The sequence below is a fragment of the Myxocyprinus asiaticus genome, chromosome 1 (assembly GCF_019703515.2).
Source record: "Myxocyprinus asiaticus isolate MX2 ecotype Aquarium Trade chromosome 1, UBuf_Myxa_2, whole genome shotgun sequence".
NCBI classification, from domain to species: domain Eukaryota; kingdom Metazoa; phylum Chordata; class Actinopteri; order Cypriniformes; family Catostomidae; genus Myxocyprinus; species Myxocyprinus asiaticus.
In genome coordinates this window covers 64,866,684-64,889,236 of record NC_059344.1, presented here as the reverse complement: position 1 = coordinate 64,889,236, position 22,553 = coordinate 64,866,684, and the positions used below count along the sequence as shown (strand labels likewise).

The 22,553-nt window shown below is 36.8% G+C and overlaps 1 protein-coding gene across 8 annotated transcripts in view; it reads right to left on the bottom strand.

Annotated features, from left to right (window-relative positions):
* Positions 1–459: 459 nt before the first annotated feature.
* LOC127423414 (M-protein, striated muscle-like) overlaps positions 460–22,553 on the bottom strand; it is an 84,077-nt gene continuing 61,983 nt past the window's right edge. For 7 of the 8 annotated variants that reach the window (XM_051668205.1, XM_051667888.1, XM_051667801.1 and 4 more), the window contains 20 exons: positions 21,558–21,742; positions 21,352–21,466; positions 20,925–21,081; positions 19,517–19,623; positions 19,367–19,411; positions 17,862–17,998; positions 17,613–17,757; positions 17,473–17,532; positions 16,375–16,442; positions 16,159–16,272; positions 12,690–12,777; positions 12,023–12,061; positions 11,796–11,901; positions 11,500–11,663; positions 10,758–10,794; positions 10,642–10,664; positions 10,466–10,521; positions 8,439–8,654; positions 1,961–2,537; positions 460–1,868 (listed from right to left, as the gene is read on the bottom strand). In XM_051668205.1, the coding sequence (XP_051524165.1) occupies positions 1,714–1,868; positions 1,961–2,537; positions 8,439–8,654; positions 10,466–10,521; positions 10,642–10,664; positions 10,758–10,794; positions 11,500–11,663; positions 11,796–11,901; positions 12,023–12,061; positions 12,690–12,777; positions 16,159–16,272; positions 16,375–16,442; positions 17,473–17,532; positions 17,613–17,757; positions 17,862–17,998; positions 19,367–19,411; positions 19,517–19,623; positions 20,925–21,081; positions 21,352–21,466; positions 21,558–21,742 (2,594 nt within the window). In that variant the 3' untranslated portion in view covers positions 460–1,713. Of the gene's footprint in view, positions 1,869–1,960; positions 2,538–8,303; positions 8,655–10,465; positions 10,522–10,641; positions 10,665–10,757; positions 10,795–11,499; positions 11,664–11,795; positions 11,902–12,022; positions 12,062–12,689; positions 12,778–16,158; positions 16,273–16,374; positions 16,443–17,472; positions 17,533–17,612; positions 17,758–17,861; positions 17,999–19,366; positions 19,412–19,516; positions 19,624–20,924; positions 21,082–21,351; positions 21,467–21,557; positions 21,743–22,553 lie in introns of those variants that run through there. The other variant, XM_051668293.1, reaches the window with a different exon arrangement.

Below are 22,553 nucleotides of genomic sequence, written 5' to 3'. Positions count from 1 at the left end.
CATAATTCCCATAGTTCCATTTATGTTATTCCATAGTTTTGATGACTTTACTATTATTCTAAAATGTATTGTAGTATATATATATATTAGTTCACATCTTTTTAAAGATGTCGTTCCGTATGTGTTCCTTGTGCGAGAGGCACATCCCGCCATCAGATCAGCACGAGAGCTGCATTGGCTGTTTGGGCCGCAACCATGCAGAGTCAGTTCTCGTGGAGACAGACTGCCCTCACTGTGACGACCACAAGTGTGGGTATTAGGATAGGGTGAAAGTGCACATGTCTATGGAGGGCAGTGTTTTGGAGAGAGGGTGTGTGTCAATCGCTTTGAGCACCTTCATTCAGTGTGTGTGAATTCCATCAGGATTTCTGAGTTTTTTTATTTTTTTTTTATTTAAATAATATGCCTGGCTGAACGCATGATAAAGAAACATACTTGTCCTAGTCAAGCTGTCTGTGATTGAGTGAGAGAGTGAACTGCTTTATTTAGGTCACATCATTTATTACAGGTAAGTACCAAGCCTTCCGTGGAACACACCACACAGAAAACACTCCACAATTACAACAAAAACAACCATTTTAAAGATGCTGTAAATAATATGAAAATGTCCCCACTCCAGGTATCTGTCAGATATCACTGAAATGGGTGCCATGAAATATCAAACCTGTTTGAAACAGCTGAAACCTCCACGAAGCACAGTGGAAACAAATTGCATGCGTGCAGCAGGCGGTTACTGCTAATCAGAAGACTTTGAAGCACTTCTGCAATGTCTTTTTAGCAAGTCAGGTCACTCGGCGGCCATCTTTGGATGCTCTTGGGCAGTTATTTTCTATGTAAATAAGTGGCATACAAGTGCAGCTCCTATCTACTTGAATGGGGAAAGACCAAAATCTACTAAAGGGTTAGTCAAGATTACGATCAAAGAACATATTTCAAATCAGCAGTAAAATCTGACAACACTGGTATCATTAATTGTGCTTTTTTACCAAAATTTTCCCAGCTTGTATAGCTAATGCGCATGCGCGTTCTTGAGTTGATTGACAGACAATGTCTGCATCTAAAAGGTGATCGGCTCTTTTACGTGCAGGACGGGACTTCCTTTCTACATCAGTTGACCATTCCAATTTCTCTCATTAATTTTAACGAAGTGACCCATCTCTGCTAAATAACCTCTGGCTTCTGTGCATTCACAGGGCAGCCCATTTATGGGCAGCATGAAGCTGAGAGCGCCAGTTTGACAGCAGTCAGTTTGTGTGACAACGCTATTTTTCTACCATTGCTTTTGACATTATAGACTGTATCTACAAGGACAGTGAAACATTCAGGTTTGTAGAAATCAAATTGCATTTTTACTTTATTTGTTTTTTTACTTGTGATATTAAGATGCTCTCATGCTCCATCTCTGAATGGCCTCCTAGAGAGCAGGTTTGGAATGAGGGGCCTGTTTATCACTTACAGCACCTTCTAATTTCTAAATATTACAAACATGGTTCAAATCCCTATACCTAATTTTAAAACATGAATACATGTTTAGTTAAACTACAGTGTCCCCAAAAATTATTTAAACAAGTAAGACACATAAAAATAAGTGAATGTCATTGCATAAGATAATAAAATAAAGTGGTGTTAATTTAAAGATAGATAGCACAAGCGCCTATAGCCAATATTATATGTTCTCAAGCATTTCTAAATATCTTTCTTTGTCAGACTCTCTCATTCCTCGTTTGCAGTTTCTGGAACTGATGTCGATTCCTCTGGGTTGGGCTCTGGTGCCGGATCTGATATAGATGTGACACTGGGTGTGGCTTCTGTTGTAGCAGCTTCAACTGCCTCTCCCTCTTCAGCAGGTTGATTCAGATTTACAGAGTCTGCATGAAACAAGGCTTGTAAATCACATCTGCTCCATCATTCACTCACGTCACAAACAAAAAAATCTGTGATTTTCTGCACCTTTCCTTACCTTTCTGCATTGTTGCCTTCCCTTTATCATCTTTTGCCTCATTTTTGGATTTCTTATCTGGTGTGGGAGTGGAGGGCTGAGGGGTGGGTGCAGTTGGGATTGTAGCTGGGGTTTGACTTTCGGGTGTCAGGGTAACTGGGGTTGGATTTTGGGGGATCGGGGTCATTGAAGTTGGTGGATTTGAAGTAACCGGGGTTCGATTTTGGGCGACTGGGGTCATTGAGGTTGGTGTTGGTGGATTTGGAGTAACTGGGGTTGGATTTTGGGGGATCGGGGTCACTGAGGTTGGTGTTGGTGGATTTGGAGTAACTGGGCTTGGATTTTTGGGGATCGGGGTCATGGAAATTGGTGTTGGTGGATTTGGAGTAACTGGGGTTGAAGGAGTTGGAGTAATTGGAGTTTGATTTTTGGGGATTGGGGTAGCTGATTTTGGTTTTGGTGGAGTTGGGGTAGGAGGGGCTTGTTTTGCTGAATGACAGGTGGATGCAGGAGTCGAAGGTCCAACAGTCACGTTTCCATCCACATCAGCGAGGTATGAAATCACACCAAAATCACCCATGCTTTCCGTCACTTTCAACTAGTCAGGACAAGAGGCACAGATTACACAGATTACACCGATCCAGTTCTCAAATGAACCTTGACTCTTTTTGTATTTATAACCAGATCTTCACTGCCCACTGAGGTCGACTCTTCTGGTATAATATAAACTGATCATGTATTCTTATCTCAGAGATGTCACTGTCCATACATGTCAACACATAAATGCATATACTTTAAAAAATGGATAGAATTTGTGCAAAACTACACATACTGTGTATGTTTGAAAATGTGTCAATGAATCACACTTCAGAATTGTATCCATTGTTGATTAAATAATATGTTAATATGTAATACTCAATACAGGGCAACAATAATTAACCGTTAGTGTGAGATCATTTGCAATATGAACCGACAATGACTCTTTTTCCAAATGCTCATGAGTTTGACACATTTTGGCCTATTCATTTAAATTTATACTAAAACGCCAGTCTAGTATTTTAAATGCTTCAAATGTCATCAGACACCAAAATATCAGAATGTTCAGTAGAAAATGAGGATGAATAACAGTTAAGTACTTTTGAGACCTGGCATAGGCACCTATACAATTTGATTAAAAAAATAATAATAAATAATAATAAACAGTGCTGGGTAGATTACGTTTTAATTGTAATCTGGTACTGGTTACAAATTACATAAAAATTGCAATCAGTAACGTAATCTCTTGGATTAAATTTTTTGGTATTCCAATATGATTATTTTTGGATTACTTTCAGATTTCCTTTGACCTAACTCTTGTTTATGTGATGTCATGTGCATTTGAGTAGGATAATCTCGACTATTTTGACACAATGTTGCTTAAATGCAGTTCAGAAAACTTGAATGAATAATATGAATGAAGAAAATATAATGAATCAAAATATGAGAATTGATGTGATTTGTGTTGTACTCTCTATTTGTCTGATACTGAGTAAAATAACAAAAGGCGCTTAAAGATTCATGAAACACAAAAACACATTTTTCTTAGCCATGATGGCAGAAAAAGACGGTGTGAAATTTTCTTATTTAAAAGAGGACTTTTTTTTACTATTGTCTTCCATAATTTTTTTTCTTTTTTTTTTTTTTCAGACTTTCAAAATCAATAATTAGTGAAGGTCATTATGTGTCATGAGAAGGCATGGTCTAATGTACAGTATATCACCAGTAGGGTGATACAGAATGAACAATTTTAAATATATATATATATATATATATATATATAATTGTGGGATCTATAAATTATAAATAATTTACAGCAATTGCCTGATTAATATGTAATCATGTAATCCATAAAAAGTAACTGTAATCTGTTGAGTATTTTTAAATCTAATTTAATCTAATTACAAGTTATTGGTTTTTGTAATCTGATTATGTAATCTAGATGAAATATAATCTGTTGACATGTAATCTGTAATCTGTCAGATAATATGGGGTCAACTGATATTATCTGTTTTCCATTTTGGCCCAATTAAGGCCTCGATATACTTCCGTAGAAGTTCTTCTTCATTCTTCGTTCAGGGATAAAAAGAAGTTCTAAACTGCCGAGCAACGGTATGCTGTTTACAAACCTTCAGACACCCACCACACATTTAAATATGAGGACGCTACATGTAAAACCTTAAAAATGTGTCATCAATGCCTCATTCTGCGTAGAATTCACATGAGGTCAGTAAAAGAAGCTGTTTTAACCACTCGATGATGACTTAAAGTAATATATATGTAGTAGAACATTTTTACATTATGAATTCATGACGCTAATGCGCTAACATGCTACACACGGCCATAATATGCACCGGTTACACTCTGTCATTGTAATTTATTATGACACTGATACCATTACAAAGATGAGTGTATAAAAGAGTTAATGTGCAGAACAAAGATAAAACAATCATTATAGAGGCATATCTTACTTAGACAGATGTGTGAATGGCTATTGCTGCAGATGGCACATGAGTGAATGGGCACTTGAGAGTATTTGAGATGATTTTGAGTCCTTTAGTAGTAAAAAAAAAATTACATGGCCTTGGAAAATGTCTCAAAGCGAACGATCCTACAGATGTAGGTACATTTGCACCAGCTCGCTAACAACTCTGCATATGGATGTGTTCATGTTTACTTATTTTGACTCTGACTGAACAACATAAACAAAATTAGCCATCGCCTCAATGTAGGTGGAGCTCCAGATCACACCTACCAATGATGTGGACCAATGGCAGTAACAACGTGTTTAGCAGCTGGTAAGAATTTTTCCCCAGCGAGCTGTTACGAACCACCGAAACAAATGCAAAAACACCTTCTCTTTGGCCAGATTTTGTTCTAAATGATGTCACACCCGTTTTTCGTAGGAAGTATATCGAGGCCTTTAGACTGATGCACACCATTGTCGATATATATCGTGCATTCCTACTTACAGTGAATGACATGATTTTTATAAAATGTAGAATTGCTATTTTAAAATGTTTTAGGCCACGTCCACACAAATACATTTTCGGTTTCCTAATGTTATCGTATCCAAAGTATGCAGTTCTTAAGTGTGGTAAGAGAGTGTTTTCAGGCAACGTCCACACAACGCATTGATTTTACTGTGTTTACGCCTCTTATCCATACTGGAATTGCATTTTCCTCCACTGAAAACAGAGACTTTTGAAAATGCCCTCTAGTTCCACAATCCTTAGAAAACAATGACATTCAAAACCTGAAAACAGAGGGTTTTTTTGTGTGTGTGTGTGTGTGTGGATTTTTCCCCTTTTTCTCCCAATTTGGAATGGCCAATTCCCAATGTGCTTTTAAGTCCTCGTAGTCACGTAGTGATTCACCTCAGTCCGGGTGGCGGAGGATGAATCCCAGTTGCCTCTGCTGCTCACTGTCAACCCGCGCATCTCATCATGTGGCTTGTTGAGTGTGTTGCCATGGAGACATAGCACGTGTGGAGGCTTCACACCATCCACGGCGGCAACCACGCTCAACTTGTCATGCGCCCCACTGAGAACGAACCACATTATAGTGATCACAAGGAGGTTACCCCATGTGACTCTACCCTCCCTAGCAACCGGGCCAATTTGGTTGCTTAGGAGACCTGGCTGGAGTCACTCAGCACGCCCTGGGATTCGAGCTAGCGAACTCCAGGGGTGGTAGCCAGTGTCTTTACCACTGAGCTACCCAGGCCCCCCCGAAAACAGAGTTTTTAAGTAAAAACAGATTAGTGTGGATTTGGCCTCAGTTTTCAGTGGAGGAAAACACTGTTTGTGTGTGGATGAGAGGAAATGTATAACACAATCAATGCATTTTCAACTGAAAACCTTTTAGTTCACAGCTAATTGAATTGTCTGTTATCATGTATCGAGAGGCTATATAAGCTCTCAATAAAGTACTTTATAAAAGATTATTTAACAACGTGAATGTTTTTAAACTGAGCATAATTATAGTTTAATACATATAGTTTTGTACATTTTGATTTATAAAGACATGTTAAAATCTCTTAATTTGATTCATTTTGATTAGGTTATGAAACAACAAAATTTGTGAATTCTGTTTCAGGAGTGAAGTTGAGGGTGAAGTCAGTGATGGCATTCAGGCTGTTCCAGGTGTTCAGGTGAGGGGAAAACATCATCAGTCTCAGGTACAGGATTCAGGACAGAGGGATATGTGGAAGGACAGTGTAGAAGTGAGAAAAACATGAAAAGGGAAAGTAGACCACAACAACACACACACTGGAATCACATAGAAAGAGAGGGAGAGGTGAAGGAACATGTACTCCATTTATTGGAAATAACAGAGGAAGTCATTAAACAGGACAGGAAGTAAAGTCATAACTGCACCAAGATGTGATCACAAAGTTCCTTGCAAGGACGTGATACAGTTATAAACGTGCTGTGATTTATTAGGAACGTGAAGCGTCACCGATCAGTGGTTCTAAATTGGTGGGTCATGACACAAAAATGGGTCACAGAAAGCAGGAAAATATAATGCTAAATGCAAATAATAAAGTGCAACTAATCGTATAACCATGCATAGCTAAATAGCAAAATAAATAGGCTAATCAACTCTTCCCATGCCAACATGGATAGGTTGTGTGACATGCCCTCATCCTCAAAAACCATGAACAAAACTATGCAAGGTAAAAGAAAATATCTCCCAGACCACATCAAAAAATGGATTACATTTGGTACTGTATTGGGGCGCCTTGCTGTCCAATGTAAAATCAATGTCCTGAAACAAAACCACTTGAGAACCACTGTCACAGACAAATTGGGGGACAACAAACAAGAAGTTTTCTTTACAATATTAATTGTAACATTGACAATTTGATGTAAAATCATAGGGAATGTGTCCCACCCAGGATCTAAGCCTTCTTTTTCTGGACCGAATAATGATAAACAATATTGAAATGGACTTTTTCCCTCAATTCAAAACAGTTAAACTTTCATGCACAACACAGTGCATCTGTTTCTTCATTAAAACTACAACACAAGAAAAGCCACTCAAAATATAACCTGGAGTTAAAACTACAGTACAACCATCTCTACTCTGGGGTTTACATTTTTTTTTTTACTAACATTGTTGGCAAACTAATCAAGTTACTAATGCAACTTGAGTACTTATTTAAAGGAATGTTCTGGGTTCATTTCAAGTTCAGCTCAATTGACAACGTTTGTGGCATAATGTTGATTACCACAGAAAATAATTTCGACTCGTCTCTCATTTTTTTTATTTTATTTTTTTTATTTTTTTTATTGCATTTACAGTAAGGCACTTACAATGGAAGTGAATGGGGCTGTTTCAAAAGTATAGCCACAAGGGGTAAACATTATACATGTTTAAAAGATTTTAGTGTGATAAAATTGCTTGTTGGGTTTACCATTATTACTATGTAAGTTGTAATAAGGTGCACTAAGTAACTTTTTGCTCGTGTCATCTTGGACTTACAGTGACACCTAGTGGTGTGGATGCAGCATCATTCAAAATCAACAGTTTTCAGTTACAGATGCCATTGTAGAAATTCACTATTCACAATCAGCCATGATTCATTTAATCCAAGAATGAAAGTGTCCAATAACAAGACGGTTCCTGAGATTGCGCGAGTAGTATTCAGCTGGTCATGTGATTCTAAAATGGCAGCCCCCATGAGGGCGCCCCTGCCTCATGCAGAATAAAACTTTATAATGATACCGAGTCCTCCTCTCATGTGAGTGGTCATGATTTTATACATATGTTTCAAAATTCCAATTCATTTAGGAGTAAAACTTTTTTAAATGGGAAAGAATTACTGAGTGCACCTTTAAGTTAGATCATTTAAAAATGTAAGTGATTTTATGACACTAAAATCATGTTATCACATATAATTGTCTCCTGGCTATACTTTTGAAACAGTGTTTTGTTTGTGTTTATGGGCTGGCTCCATTCACTTCCATTGTAAATGTCTTACTGTAACCACGATCTTTTTAGATAAACGAGGGACGAGTTGAAATTATTTTTGGTTGAAATCAACATTATTCCACAAATGCTCGATTGAGCTTAATTTGTTTTTGAACCTGAATTATTCCTTTAAAACTAATTACTTATAACAATAATGACTGATTTTAGGGCAATTTTTTTGACATTGCGGGTGGCAGATTAAAGCTTGGACCAACATTTTTCATATTTCATCTACAACCAAGATACTAGCACGATTTTCTTACGCTCCACCAAAAATATACCTTCAGATATTAAATGCAAATTAATACAGGGGCTGTACTGTCAACACCACATTGATCTAAATCTTTCAAAATACAGTTTTTGATACGTTTTATTGACTTTTTTTACACATTAATGACATATCATAATGTTTCTGTTTTTTTATTTATTTATTTATTATTTATTTTTTTTTCTTGCCGTGCTCCTCATCTGGGATGAAGACACTTACGGTGAAATCGCCGCTCTCCGTGCCGTACTTGTTCTTCACCAGAATGCTGTACTTGCCCGAGTCGGCCGTGTTGACACTGGTGATGGTGAAACTGGCGAACTTGCCCGACTCAAACTTGAGTATGTAGTGATCATCTGAAACCATCTCGCGCTCGTTCTTCAACCAGGTGACCTCTGGCATGGGGTCACCCCAGATATCGCAGGTCAGGTTCAAGGACTGTTAGAAAGAAGGAAACAGATGGTAATGTATGGAAAACAAAGATACATACATACATACATACATATATATATATATATATATATATATATATATATATAACTCTTCATCTGGTGAATATATTGGCTATAATTCATTGCGAGCCTTGTAACAGAGCCAAGTCTCGATATTTCAAAATAAAAGCCCCTTGTATGTTTTGGGCTTGTTTACAGTTAAAAGCACCAACATTATGAACCAAATTATTGGGATTTGGGTTGAACAATAAACTGCATCTGATATTTTATTCATTCTGGACTACTGTAGCCTCGGTGTCTATGCCCGTCATAGTAAGGAAAGATTAAAACGACAACGTTTTCAACTAAAAACGGAAAACTTTGTATGCGTTTTGGCTGTTCGTTTACACGACAACGGCGTTTTGGGGCCTGAAAATGCAAACTTTTGAAAACGGGTTTCAAAGTGCACATTTTTGAAAACGATGCCGTTATCATCTCCGTATAAACATACAAAAACACGAATTTGTGAAAATGATGACGTCATGCGCACATGTACTATGTGTTATATAAAGAATGATGGATTGATAGGCATCAATTTGAGATGTATAATTATCTATATGAATACTGGTGTCTGTGCAAATAACAATAATCAACAATTTATTCATTTGGAGTGTTTTGTATGGAGTGTGAACATTGTACAGTAGGCAGAACCTGCAATTTGAAAATCTTGAAATTAATGTGTGGATTCAGATGGGAAACATTTATTTGTATTTTAAATGTTATTTATTTATTTACTTTTATTTGATGTACCTTTACCCTGCAATTCATTCACACACCGCTTATGTATAAAGCCTATAGACAGAGATGTGATGCCATGTACAGTATTCAATGATATGCTTAGAATATGAAAATATGAGGCAGTAAAAATGCACGTTAGATCCAGTGTACACAAGACCTCTTTCTACGTCAGAAGATATCCATATTTCAGAGTTCTGTCTGATATCCAAAACCAGTCAACATCAACAGCTTATGTTAACTTACTCTCCCACCAGCCCAAGAGTCAGCAGGGGGAATACAGAAGAAGGCAGGAGATGAAGTGATGGTAAAAATGAGCAGAGTTTATTGAATAATCTTGAGAGTTCAGTCTATAGGCATGCGCACCAGTACTTCAAAACAACGCACGAGACATTCAAAACTACAATGGCGGACTACAGGACTGTGTTTGTGCTGCTCAAGATTTTGAGTTTATTGATGCTTCTCCAGCAAAGTAATTGTAGTAATAAAGCAACCTCATCGTCTGTCCAGACAAAATTGCTCGATGCTTTCGCCATCTTCATTGTTTGTTTTCACCGCTCTGTGGATGAATGCTTATGTGTGCAGGCGCGTAGTGTTTTTTTACAAAGTGACATCGCCAACTACTGGCCTGGCATAATGCAGCGTTTTTAGTCGTTTTCGCAGATCCGTGTGAACGGGGATCCTTTTGACAACGTTGTCGTCTGTACGCGAAACTTTTCAAAAACGGAAAGGAAAATCTTTTCCGTTTTTAGTACATCGTTGTTGTGTAAACGTACCCTAAGATTTTTGTTTTTTGTACATTCTATCAATCGAATTTAAAAACAAAAAGACGATTAATCTGTTATCTGCATTTTTCACCATCTTAGTTATCGCTATCTGCAAAATCCACTATCGGTCGACCTCTAATTGAAAATGATGCTTTTGACAGTTTTTGAGGGTAAATTTGCCTGTTGTAAAACTGCATTACATCAAGGATTTCTCAGTTATAAAATTTCTCTAAAGGTGGAGAATCGTGAACACTACCTTTCCCTCTTGAATAGTCACGACATCAGGCAGGCCACCTGCCACACGGGCACGATCTGAGAGAAATAGAGTAATCAGGAATATTACAAATATCCAAAACACCCATACTGTCTGCAAACAACTTCATTAGCGTGAAGCATTAATTAGTGTACATGTTTCTGCATTTATAAACTCACTTCTCTCTGCAATGGCTGCAGCCCTGAGGGAATGAAATAAAAAGAAAACAATATTAACTTTATTTATTCAGCCACACCAGTGAATAGTATCTACTGTTCCAGCTTAAAGTACTTACTTGAGTCTTTGAAACTCAGCATATGCATCATCAAATGCTGAAAAGATAAAAGTTTGATTTATAGTCACAATTAGCATTAGCTCTGAGATCTGAAAAATGCATCCAAGATGGCAAATAGAGTCAAGGGAAATGTTGATTATGAATACATTTAATTCAATACTGAAAAGTCTAAAAAACAGTTCAATTTAATTAAAACAACTATTATTTTTATGCTTGTAAGAGAATTGCATTGTTAGCTTAGCAACATGCTAACAATAAACCTTATTTGAATTAGGGTTAGGTGGACTGGACTCACTATTTATTCAAATAAGGTTTTATTTTGTTTAATTAGTTTATGTCTATTGTATGTAGAGCGTTCCAAATCAGTCACTTATGAGCTTCCATTTCAGTTAGGGAGCTGCCTTAGGGGCCGTTCACACAGGACAAATTATTGTGTCCATCTACGCTGTTTTTTAATGGTTTAACTAGATAACCATGTGCTAGATGGACATCTTTGACCACTACTGTTTTTCAAACATCTCACACCATGTGTGGGGAATTTTAAAGACACTGTGTCAAGTTAAAAACAGACCCCTGCATTCTATTCTATTCTGCTGAGCTGTGTCTAGCAAAAACGCTTTTTGTTTGAATGGCCCCTTGAATGGCTGATGCCTATGTAGGCAGTAGACTTTGAGGCAGCTCACTAGGTTTTGGAACAGAGTGAATACTGTATGTTGGAGTGTGTGAGCATATGGTTCCAAACCTTGTCCAGCCAGTTCCACAGTTCTGCGCAGACCTCCTTTACCATCAAAGAACTCGATGGCGTATTTGCCTTTATCTTTCTCAGTGGGCTCAGAAATCTGCAGCCAGAGCTGCTCGCCCACCACACCACTCTTAATGCGCTCGGTAAAGGCAATTGCGGCTTCCCTGAAAATGAAAACACACACACATTTTTAATAAACACTGAAGAACCCGGCCAATTTTTCAGCAGCTCTTAAGTAGGACCTTCCCAGCAGAACTTGAAGGCAGGAAAACACTTTACACACTTCACATTCTTACTTGTGGTGCCAGGTGACATGCAGTTCATCGTTGTAGTAGCTGACGAAGGAGTAGAGTCTAATGCCCTCCTCTGTGCTCTGGATCTTCAGTGGTGTCGAGGAGTTTGCTGGCAAACAGGAAGACGCAACATTTGACTCTCTGTCGTACACTACTGTATATCTATGTCTAAATGCATTTTGCCTCAACAAACTATACAGCGAAGAGAGATTTTTCTTTGGAAATCTTACCAATAACACTGAAGACCTGATTCATCAAGTCTTTGAATCCTGGAAAACAGAAGACAGAAAAATAAAATGAATATAGAACATTTAAAATAAGCAAATAATAATAATAATAATAACAGACATATTACATAAGGAAGAATTTAGCAATAATTTTCCCACACTCTCTGTGTTGATTTTGGGGGACAATCTGTGGAATTCAGTGGAACTAATTTTAGCATGATAAAATGTGGTAGACAGAGCTGAGATTACTTCACTCTTATTGGCAGCTAAACACATGGTCAAATTAGCGAATATTCTATTATTCTATTCTATTCTATTCTATTATATGTTTAATATGCAATAGGCATGGAATGTGTAGAATTTTAAGAATGATGGGATTTCGAATTCTGCAAAATTCTAAGGATGCAGATTTTGTGCAGGTCTAGCGATAAAGGCAACAAGAAAACAAGTGGGAAGATCTTTAGGGGAAAATTGTTTAGAAAAGTTTAAGCAAGCAATTTTGTGCACAATTTTAACCTTTTTAGTGGCTAAAGATCATTAATCCTCTGGACTACAGGCACAGTTGTGGTTTCTTTTGAATTACATTACATGAGCATTACAAAAAGAATTGTCATAAAGCTGTCAATTGTATTGAGCGATATCTTTGCAATTGTAATAGTAATGCATGTACCTTGGTCAGTGAGGTTGAGTGTGGAGGAGTCTTTGCCTCTGTCATCCTTCAAAACCACTTCATAAATACCAGCATCCTTCTTCGAGATCTGCCATTCACAAATAAAACAAACACTCACTGATCAGAAGAATCCCATCCTTAAACACCGGCAGTATAGGAGGCGGAGTCTAACACTACAGGAACACACATCTGAAAAGCCAGGCTATTCTCCCTGCGCTGGGTGCTGCAGGCCACGGCAGACCAACGAAAGCAAAAAAGCAGAGACACATGAAAGCAAAACAAAAATAGAAAACTAGGGAAGACTGAAAGACACCAAAAACAATTCTAACAAATCCAAAGAGAAAGAGATAGAGAGAGTCTCAAAAACCGAATGAAAAATGCAGGATAGAAAAGAATCAGTCGCCATCACAAAAATCTAAATCAACAAAAAACAAAACAGAATTGACAGTGAGCAAAGCTGATATGTAATGAAGTGTTTTCCACTGATATAGAAGGAGAAGACCAAGCCAGAAAGAGAAAAGATGAGAGACAGATCATTCCAAGCAGACAGGCTGCATGTGTATTGATTATTGATCCAGACTGAGCTTCTTCCAGACTGTGTTGTCCTGTGCTGCTGCTGGGCCATCAAACTGTAAATCAGATAAACACCTTTATACACTCATCCTGTGATAAAATGAAATCATTAATTAAACACAATAGATTGTGTCCCAACTTGCATACTCTCAGTCCAAAATAGTATGTAAAACTAGAATTACTGCGCTTTAAATCATGGCACTTTAAAAGACTAGAGCGCTCAACTGTGCGGGAGATCAGTGGAGATTGTTTTAAGACTATACGGGAAGCATGGCTTCCCCTAAAATTTCATGATGGAAAATCATGCCTTTAAAATGATTGTCTTTAGCTCCCCAGTGAGCAAGCCAAAGGCAACTGTGGCAAGGAACACAACTCCATAAGATGTTTGTTTATGGAGAAAAATTACCTTGGGTCTGCTGGGGGAGCGAGTTCATAAGAAATGTGGCGATGACAAGTTTAATATGTGTACAAATAATCTATGTAAATTACATATCACTCTTCGTGCATTTCAATATATTAGCGAATAAAAGCTTCAAATACCACACATCACTATTGTGTTGTTCATTCAAGTAACATAATCCAAGTTTTTTCCTCATTCATACAGTAAATATTCATAAGTCAATGGACGCACGGCCCATAGATCCCCATTGAAGAACAGTCTATGGCAGATACCTGTACCATTTAAATCAATGGCGCAAAGGATCGATGTTAATTGCATCTGCATCTGATTGCTTATTGGACATTGGGCTTTCAATCAATATATTTGTCTCCCGCCTGAAAGCCTGGTTTTCTCCATATGATGATTGGTCAAGCTCTTAAATGTGTGGGACTTTTCAATAAACGGCCCATAATTGAAAAGGTGATGTACGTGATTCGACAGTGCATGAAATGTAAAAGCATTGTTGCTGAGCACAGTGTTCAGCAGCTCAGAGGTACACGCATGGCTATTTGCATTCGAACATTTACATTTAAAGCAGCTTTCATGATCTGACATTTTGCCTATTTGGTTGCAATTTTGATCTCAGTTAATCATTTTCACTTAGAAATTTCACTGTTTGAGTAGCATCTTTTGGGAGCAACATTGCAGATACAAAAAGCAATAGTGTTTCCCCACTTCTGTGAGCGAGATGTTGGCTAATAACACGTGGAAAAAGGAAATATATCCTAGCCTTTAATACATACTCAAAAGTATGCACTTAACCCATCACCAAGGAAGTACATACTGCACTTTTAGTGTGTAGAACATTATGCGAACTGGGACATAGCCATACACGCTGGGATACACACACATAGAGACTGCATGAGTGACAGACAGGTTCCATTCGGTAGTTTAGATATAGAGCAAGCTGACAAAATTCCTGTAGCACAACTGGTAAAGCATGGTGCTAGCAACACTAAGATCATGGGTTTGATTCCCAGAGAACACACAGACTAATAAAATGTATGTCGCTCTGGATAAAAGCATCTGTAAAATGCATAAATGTAAATGCAACCAAAGTTAAAGGACAGGGATATTTAAGACTACATGTTTCATGTGGACTTGTTTTAAAGAGGGAAGTCATATACAAAACTACAGTTCAGTCATGACAACTCTCTGAAAGATTTAGCATGTTAGTGTGAGTATGACATACTGAAAGGATATTGTCTTGGTGGACTACATCTGCTAACACTGCTGCAGCAGAGCAAGAACAAAGACTTGCTAAAAGACTGCTAGAAAAAACATATACATACTGAGTTAGCATATGGACATGATGCTGCTGCTGCACAATTAGACAAAAAGCAAGACATGCTGCATCAAGCATGTATGACATGCTGCTGCACAAACAGACATTACAAACAATCTCCATGTAGCAGATCTAGACATATGTAGCAGATGTAGACATATGTAGCAGATCTAGACATGTGTAGCTGGGGTGGAGGAGGGTTTCAGAGAAAACTCTCGCAGTGCACTGCAGTGAAACTGGCTTATCTGCCAAACTGAGAAATGTAAATGTTAGAACAAAGAGAGAGACTGATTACAGGACCATATGAGCCGATTGGCTTAACAAGTCACATGTGAGCGATCCAATTGGCTAACAGATAGCTTGCACTACGTAGACTTGCATGGCTGAACTTTGGTCATTTGTAAATCCATGCTGTTATAAATGTGTGTCTCTTTAAATTGAGAATTATCATTTTGTTGAGTGATGTTAGGGGAAAAGCAATGTGGCATTAGAATGCACAATTATCATTCACCCATCAATGGCTCTCGGGCCAATCAGAGAAGACTTCCTGTACCACTTGTTGTGCCCCAAACACGGACACATTGATGATTACAAGGTTGACATGGAAACAATTTGTTTATGATACATGACATAAACAATGTACATACAGTCAAATACAAGTCAAGTTAAAAATCAAAATCATCAACAAATGTAAAAAAAAAAAAAAATTAAAGACACCATGACATGGCTTGACAAGAACAGTTTTTTTTTTTTTTTTTTTTTTTAGAAGTTAAGGTGGGTTAATATCAAAGATCTCAACTTTTTACAAAAGACTATCTTTTAGTTTACGCCAAAAAATAAAAATAAAAAAAATTAAAAAAAATGTGTATACGCACTTGAGTGCAAGATGATGTCATCAATATTTCTAGTCTGTTTTCCCGTTAGAAAAATTATTAAAAAGAAAAATTAAAAAAAAAAATTTTAAAGTGTAATTTAAGTTAGTACACTAGCAAATTAATGACTTTAAAGCTTTCAGACATGGACTAAAAGCAACAAACTACAATTTTGATTTCATGGGGCTTTAATTAAATATTTTGCTAACCATAAGTTGTTGTTAAATAGGCAGTTGACTATTTTTTTGTGCATCTAAGGAGTAATATCTGGGGGGAACAGTGTCTAAACATCCTTCTCACCTGGGTGATCTCTAAGGTCAGCACTCCTTCAGAGAAATCCAGTTTCTCACTGACTTTAATTTCTCGTCCATCTTTATACCACAGAGCAACAGAGTCTTTCTTCATGTTACCAACCTAAAGAATAGAGTAATACACATCTATGTTTATAATAAAGAAACAGAAGTGTGCTATTGATGTAGAACTACACAGTTTCTATGTTTATGTGCAAGATCTCACCTTACACTTCAGTCGTACACAACACTCAGGTGTAACTTCATAGCTAAGATACTCCACGAAGTGTGGACCTGTAGTGAATATACAGCACAAATAATGCACCAACACATGCATATTCCAACAACAAGTGGCTCATTGACAAATAAGGCTGTCTAATATTATAAAAATGACATGTCTTTTTAAAATCTAGTTTAAAACACACGTTCCTAGAAATGTAATCCTCGAGTCCATGATGGTTTTTATAATATTTTGAATTTTTTTTTATAGCATTTTCTAAAAATAAAAATGTCAAGTGGTGTAACCATCAGGTAAAAGGTGTTAAAATAATTTCCTTAAAAACAAGTGAGTGTGCATAACTTAATCATACATTTTTCAAAGTAATAATATTTGACAACTATAATACATTTTTGATTGATGAATATTAAAAGGTTTTCTAAGGGTTACTCCGTTTGACCGGAACAAAATGTGCCTTTTCATAAAAATTTTAAAATATCTGATATTTTTTTTTAAACTTTACACTCAGTCATAAGGGTCTAAAGGGGTCATCTCTGTTATATTTTTTGTCAAATGACAAAAAATGAATACCTGCATGTTGGTAACACCACCTGAAATAAATTTGGTGGACAAATGTTTTTCAAATATTAATAATATATATATATTAAAAATAAAATTGCATCAATGATTACATCTCCCAATTTGGAATGCCCAATTCCCAATACTTAGTAGGTCCTCGTGGTGGCACGGTTACTCACCTCAATCCGGGTGCAGAGGACAAGTAGTTGCCTCCGCTTCTGAGACCGTCAATCCACACATCTTATCACGTGGCTCGTCGTGCATGACACCGCAGAGACTCACAGCATGTGGAGGCTCATGCTACTCTCCCCCAACCCATGCACAACTTACCACGTGCCCCATTGAGAACGAGAACCACTAATCGCGACCACGAGGTTACCCCATGTGACTGAGAAACATTTATCATTGCATATTGTTTTATATACTATTTAATATACTTATTAAAAATTGTAGGCAGTATGTACAGTATTTGCACAATATGCCGTACACTATTATTGCATTCTGAACAGAGCCGAAGTGAACTCTTACCTTGTTTCCTGTGCCATTCTTTCCTCTGGAACTCAGATTCCTTCTGTAACTGCTTGAACACTGAAACAAATGAGATAATATCATTAATACACACTGAATAGATGACATACATGTACATGTGTGTGGACTTTTAAGTGTACCATCTCCGATTAGCACTAGACTGGACTGGTTAGTGGCTTTGCCGTCCTGTAGCTGGAAAGTGAAGGTTCCTTCGTCCTCTTTGCCCAGCGACTCTATGAACATCTCAATAATGCCTGTATTCTTATCAAAGTTCATCTTGTATTTCTTCAACACACATAAAACAACTCATTAATGCAGGAGCTGTGAAAGGACTGTTTTCAATTAAAGCTAAGTGTAGTACTTCATGTGTGTTGCTGTATTGCTCTCACCTCTCCCTGAGAAATCATATTGTCATTGAACACGTATTCCACTTTTCCATTAGCAGAGATCTTTTCAGCCTGCAGCCAGAAGCGAACTCTTCCCTTCTCCAGCAGCTCCACGGCCAGCTCGGTTTTCAGAGGGATAACTAGAGAGGAGAAAGCACAGACTTTAGTAACTGAATAGGAACAATTCACCCATGTCGTTCCATACCCATTTGACTTTCTTTCTTCAGTGGAACACAAAAGGTGAAGTTTTGAATATTATCCTGGTCGCTCTTTTTCATTTAATGGCAGTGAATGAGGACTGGGGCTGTAAAGCTTCAAAATGATTAGAAAAAGCACCATAAAAATATCATAAATTGGTCCAAATGAATTGCGCACTTTATTCAAAATCTTCTGAAGTCATATGGTACCTTTGTGTGAGAAACAGGCTGAAATTTAAGTTGTTAATAATTAAGGATAACTAAAATGGATAATAAATGTAATAAAAAGGACTTAAAGAGGAAAATTAGCAAATTGTTGTTTTTTAAAGCATAAATCTCACAAAATTTTGTACGATTCACGCTTCAAAACAAGAACAAATAATATATTTACCAATAGAGTAAGAAAATAAACTTAAATCAAGATATATTCTCTGAAATCCCATCTTAACGTCAAAATTAATACTTGCATCTCAAGTAAACTTCTTAATGTTGCTACATTTCTAAATGCATCTTTTGTAAGAATGTTTAGATACTTTTACTGGAAATTGATACAAAAATACAGATTAGGAAAAGAAGAAGCTACACAAGTTTCTTTTAGCTATTAATTAGCCATTATTAACAGAAATCTTCACAGCTGCCTTAGTTCACTTTGGCACGTTCATGGGAGAAGTAGAGACATCCGTTTTATAAGCAGATCATTTTTTTGTTGATCCAGTTCACAAAACCGATCTGAATGATTTGTTCATGAATCGGACTAATCCGGTTCTCGAGTTCAACTCACAGACATCCTGTGGCAGAATTTAACAGCTCACTAGAATGGAAGATTATCAGTGATTAACAACTTCAATTTTGGTCTTTTTCTCACACTAAGCTATTATATGACTTCAGAGGAGTTGGAATATAACGCACGAGTCATATGAACAACTTTAATAACAATTTGATGATGCTTATTTGGAGCATAACAGCCCCAGTCCTCATTTACTTTCATTAAATGGAAAAAGAGGGTATTCTTCGAAAGAATTATGTATTGTGTTCCACAGAAGAAAGTCATATAGTTTTAGAAAAACACGGAGGGGAGTCTATGATTACAGAATTTTCATTTTCGGCCTCTCATCCACACCAGAACAACATTTTTCTTCCACCGAAAAGAGTGCTTTGAAAACGCTCTCCATTACCACATACTTTGGAAAACAATAACATTAGGAAACTGAAAATGGAGTTTTCAAACGAGAACAGTTTAGTTGGATGTGGCCCAAGTTTAAAAGCTGACAGTGTAAAACCTTAAAAGAGTGTAACGAGATGTTTACTCACTGGGGAATTTGTGCTCATGGCTGATCTTCAGCAAATCTTTTAGACCTGAAATAAAGTGAATTTATTTGAATCAACGACTATTAATCAACAACTGGAACCTTAACTTGGTAAATACTATCATACACAAATGAAAAATAAAGACACACTGACCTTCCTCAGTGAGTGTGTAGCTAGCGGAGACTCCATCAGTGTGTGTTACGACACAAGAGTAGATACCCAGATCATCTTCAGAAGGTGTGTTAAAGATGGCTTTAGACCTACAAAGAGAAAATAAAGAGTTACTAAAATATGAACCCATTCTAGTCTACTTCTACTGTAATTGAATTGAGTAATCTTTAATAAAATAACATAATATAAAAAAACAAATATTTTAAGTTGTATTAATTTTATTTTGTTAAACATTGCACAATTACATTTTGTTATGAAACTTAAATGTGTAAATCTTAAAAAGAGGCAAAAACATTTTTTGAGTGTAATATGTTTTTGTAAATGGCCCAAGAATTTTTTATATTTTTTATTCCCTTTTTCTCCCAATTTGGAATGCCCAATTTCCACCTCATGGTGGCGCGGTTACTCAATCCGGGTGGTGGAGGACAAGTCTCCGTTACCTCCGCTTCTGAGACCGTCAATCTGCACATCTTATCACATGGCTTGTTGTGCATGAAACCACGGAGACTCACAGCATGTGGAGGCTCATGCTACTCTCCACGATCCACGCACAACTTACCACGCGCCCCATTGAGAGCGAGAACCACTATCCGCGACCACGAGGAGGTTACCCCATGTGACTCTACCCTCCCTAGCAACCGGGCCAATTTGGTTGCTTAGGAGACCTGGCTGGAGTCACTCAGCACGCCCTGGATTCGAACTCATGACTCCAGGGGTGGTAGTCAGCGTCAATACTCGCTGAGCCACCCAGGCCCCCCTGGCCCGATAATTTCAATTATTACTGATCCACAGCAAAATAAACACATAAATACATAAAAAAATACATTAACTTGAAGGAACATTGGCAATTGTTTTTTTTTTTTTTTTTTACATAAGCCTCACTAAATTTAGTTAGAGTTACACTTAAAAACAAGACAAAATACAAATTTTAATGGCCCAAGAATTTCACTCATTACTGATCCACTCTAAAATAAAATAAAAAATAATAAATAAATAAATAAATATAAATGTATATATATTTTTGCTTGTTTTAAGCATTAACTTCACTTTTATTTATTTTTTATTCATGCCTAAAAACAAGAAAAAATATACAATTTCCCCAGTGGAGTAAGAAAAATACATATAAATCAGGATATTTTCTCTGAAATCAAATCTTAATATTTAAATGAACAATTTTCTTACTAGCCTCTTAAAATAAACTTCTCAATGTTAATAAAGTTTAAAATGCATCTTGTTTTAAGGCTGTGTAGACATTTTTACTGGAAAACAAGACAAAAACCAATGATAAGAACATTTAATAAAAAATAAAACAATTCACAGAATTGGAAGCTACACAAATTGCTTTTCTTTTCAAATATTAGTTAACAAACTGACTGGCATGCAAACTTACTTGTTGCCCTTGGTCTCGAATGTCATGCATCCAGTTTCTTCCATTTCCTTGTAGTTTTTGGACCAGACAAATTTGGAGTCCGCCGTGAGTTTAGAACACTCAAAATTGAGTGAAATGACGCCATCATCGTCAACGTTCACAACTATCTCAGCAGTACCTGAAAGAAAGAAAGGGTTTATTAGCTTGTACTGAGACTAGTTTAGTTCTGCTTATTTTGGTTTATTTTAGGCTTAGCCTGGATTTAATAAGCACTTTATTAATCACAGACTTCCCAAAGAACCATAAACATTATTGTGTGTTTTCTTTATTTTGTCCAATGTTTAGCACTAGTCTAATAAACTTGTGTATGGCTTTGTACAGCACCTGAATTGTGTTTAGTTACAATTTTTCTAATCTAGTTTGATTTAGTCTGTATCCAGTTTAATACCTGGTTTAGTCACAGCCTCAACTGGCTCTGTTTGCTCGGATGCTTTTCCTACGCCGGCCTTGTTCTGAGCGCGCACACGGAACACATAAGACTCGCCCTCCTTCAGATTCTTGATCTAGAACAATCAAGAGAACCACCAGTTACTAGCACAGGCCTGTGATGTCATGACCCTTAAGAAGCTTATCGCCTCCCAAATACAATCGAACCTTCATGAACGCCTTGTTAGTGGCTTTCTCATTGACTCCTCTCCACATCTCAAAGTCTGCTTCAGCCTCCTTGATATCAATGTAGTATCCATTGACAGCATCACGACCCTGATAGACAGGTGGTTTCCACAGCAACACCAAAGAGTCCTTACGCACCTCCTGTATTTGGAGGTCATGGGGTGGACCTGAAACAATATTTCAGACAAAGTAATGAACATGAGCAAAACGTTTGTTAGAGCTGTCATAAAACTGTCTCTTGTGAATTGAACAGCAATGATCCGTACAGAGCAATGATCCATAGAGATTTGTACACATCGGAATATTTTGCAATAAAATTAAAATATATTGTTCCTATACTTATAACCAATAACTTTGAATCAATTTATGTTTTCCTGTCTTTTTCAGTTAGAGTCATTTGTAGTGCTTCATGGGATTGTTCTTTTTGTCTTTTTGACCAATTTTCAAATACGTTTTTTGCTTCAAACTAAAGTTTGTAATCTTGTGATTCTCCTTGGAGCTGGTTGGTTTGATTCATGGCTTTTAATGCAATTATTCATGTTGTTTTGTTGCAAATAGTTGTTTCGTGTGATTTCACCATTAAGGTGATCTGTATCCCCTTTGATCAAGTTGGACCCTGTTAACTATATTTCAGTTCACCTTGTAGCATGTACAACTGAAGTACAGGCATATATGCATTTTAGTGGAGAATTAAGTTTATTATTTAATCTTCTTTATTTGAGTTGTTTTATTGTATAATCTAAATTTGAGTCAATTCAACTAAAATGATTAAGTAGTAACAACAAATCTGAGTTCACTGAGCCTACTTGCATCTAGTTAACTTAAATAGTTAAGTTCATTCTATATGAACACCAAGTTATGTGAACTTAATTACACAAGTTTTGGAGACACCATTACTAAATTTAACTGAGGGAACGAGTTACTAAATCACTTGAGTTAAGTCAGCTTATTAGGGTTTTCAGCTAAGGATTTCATGAA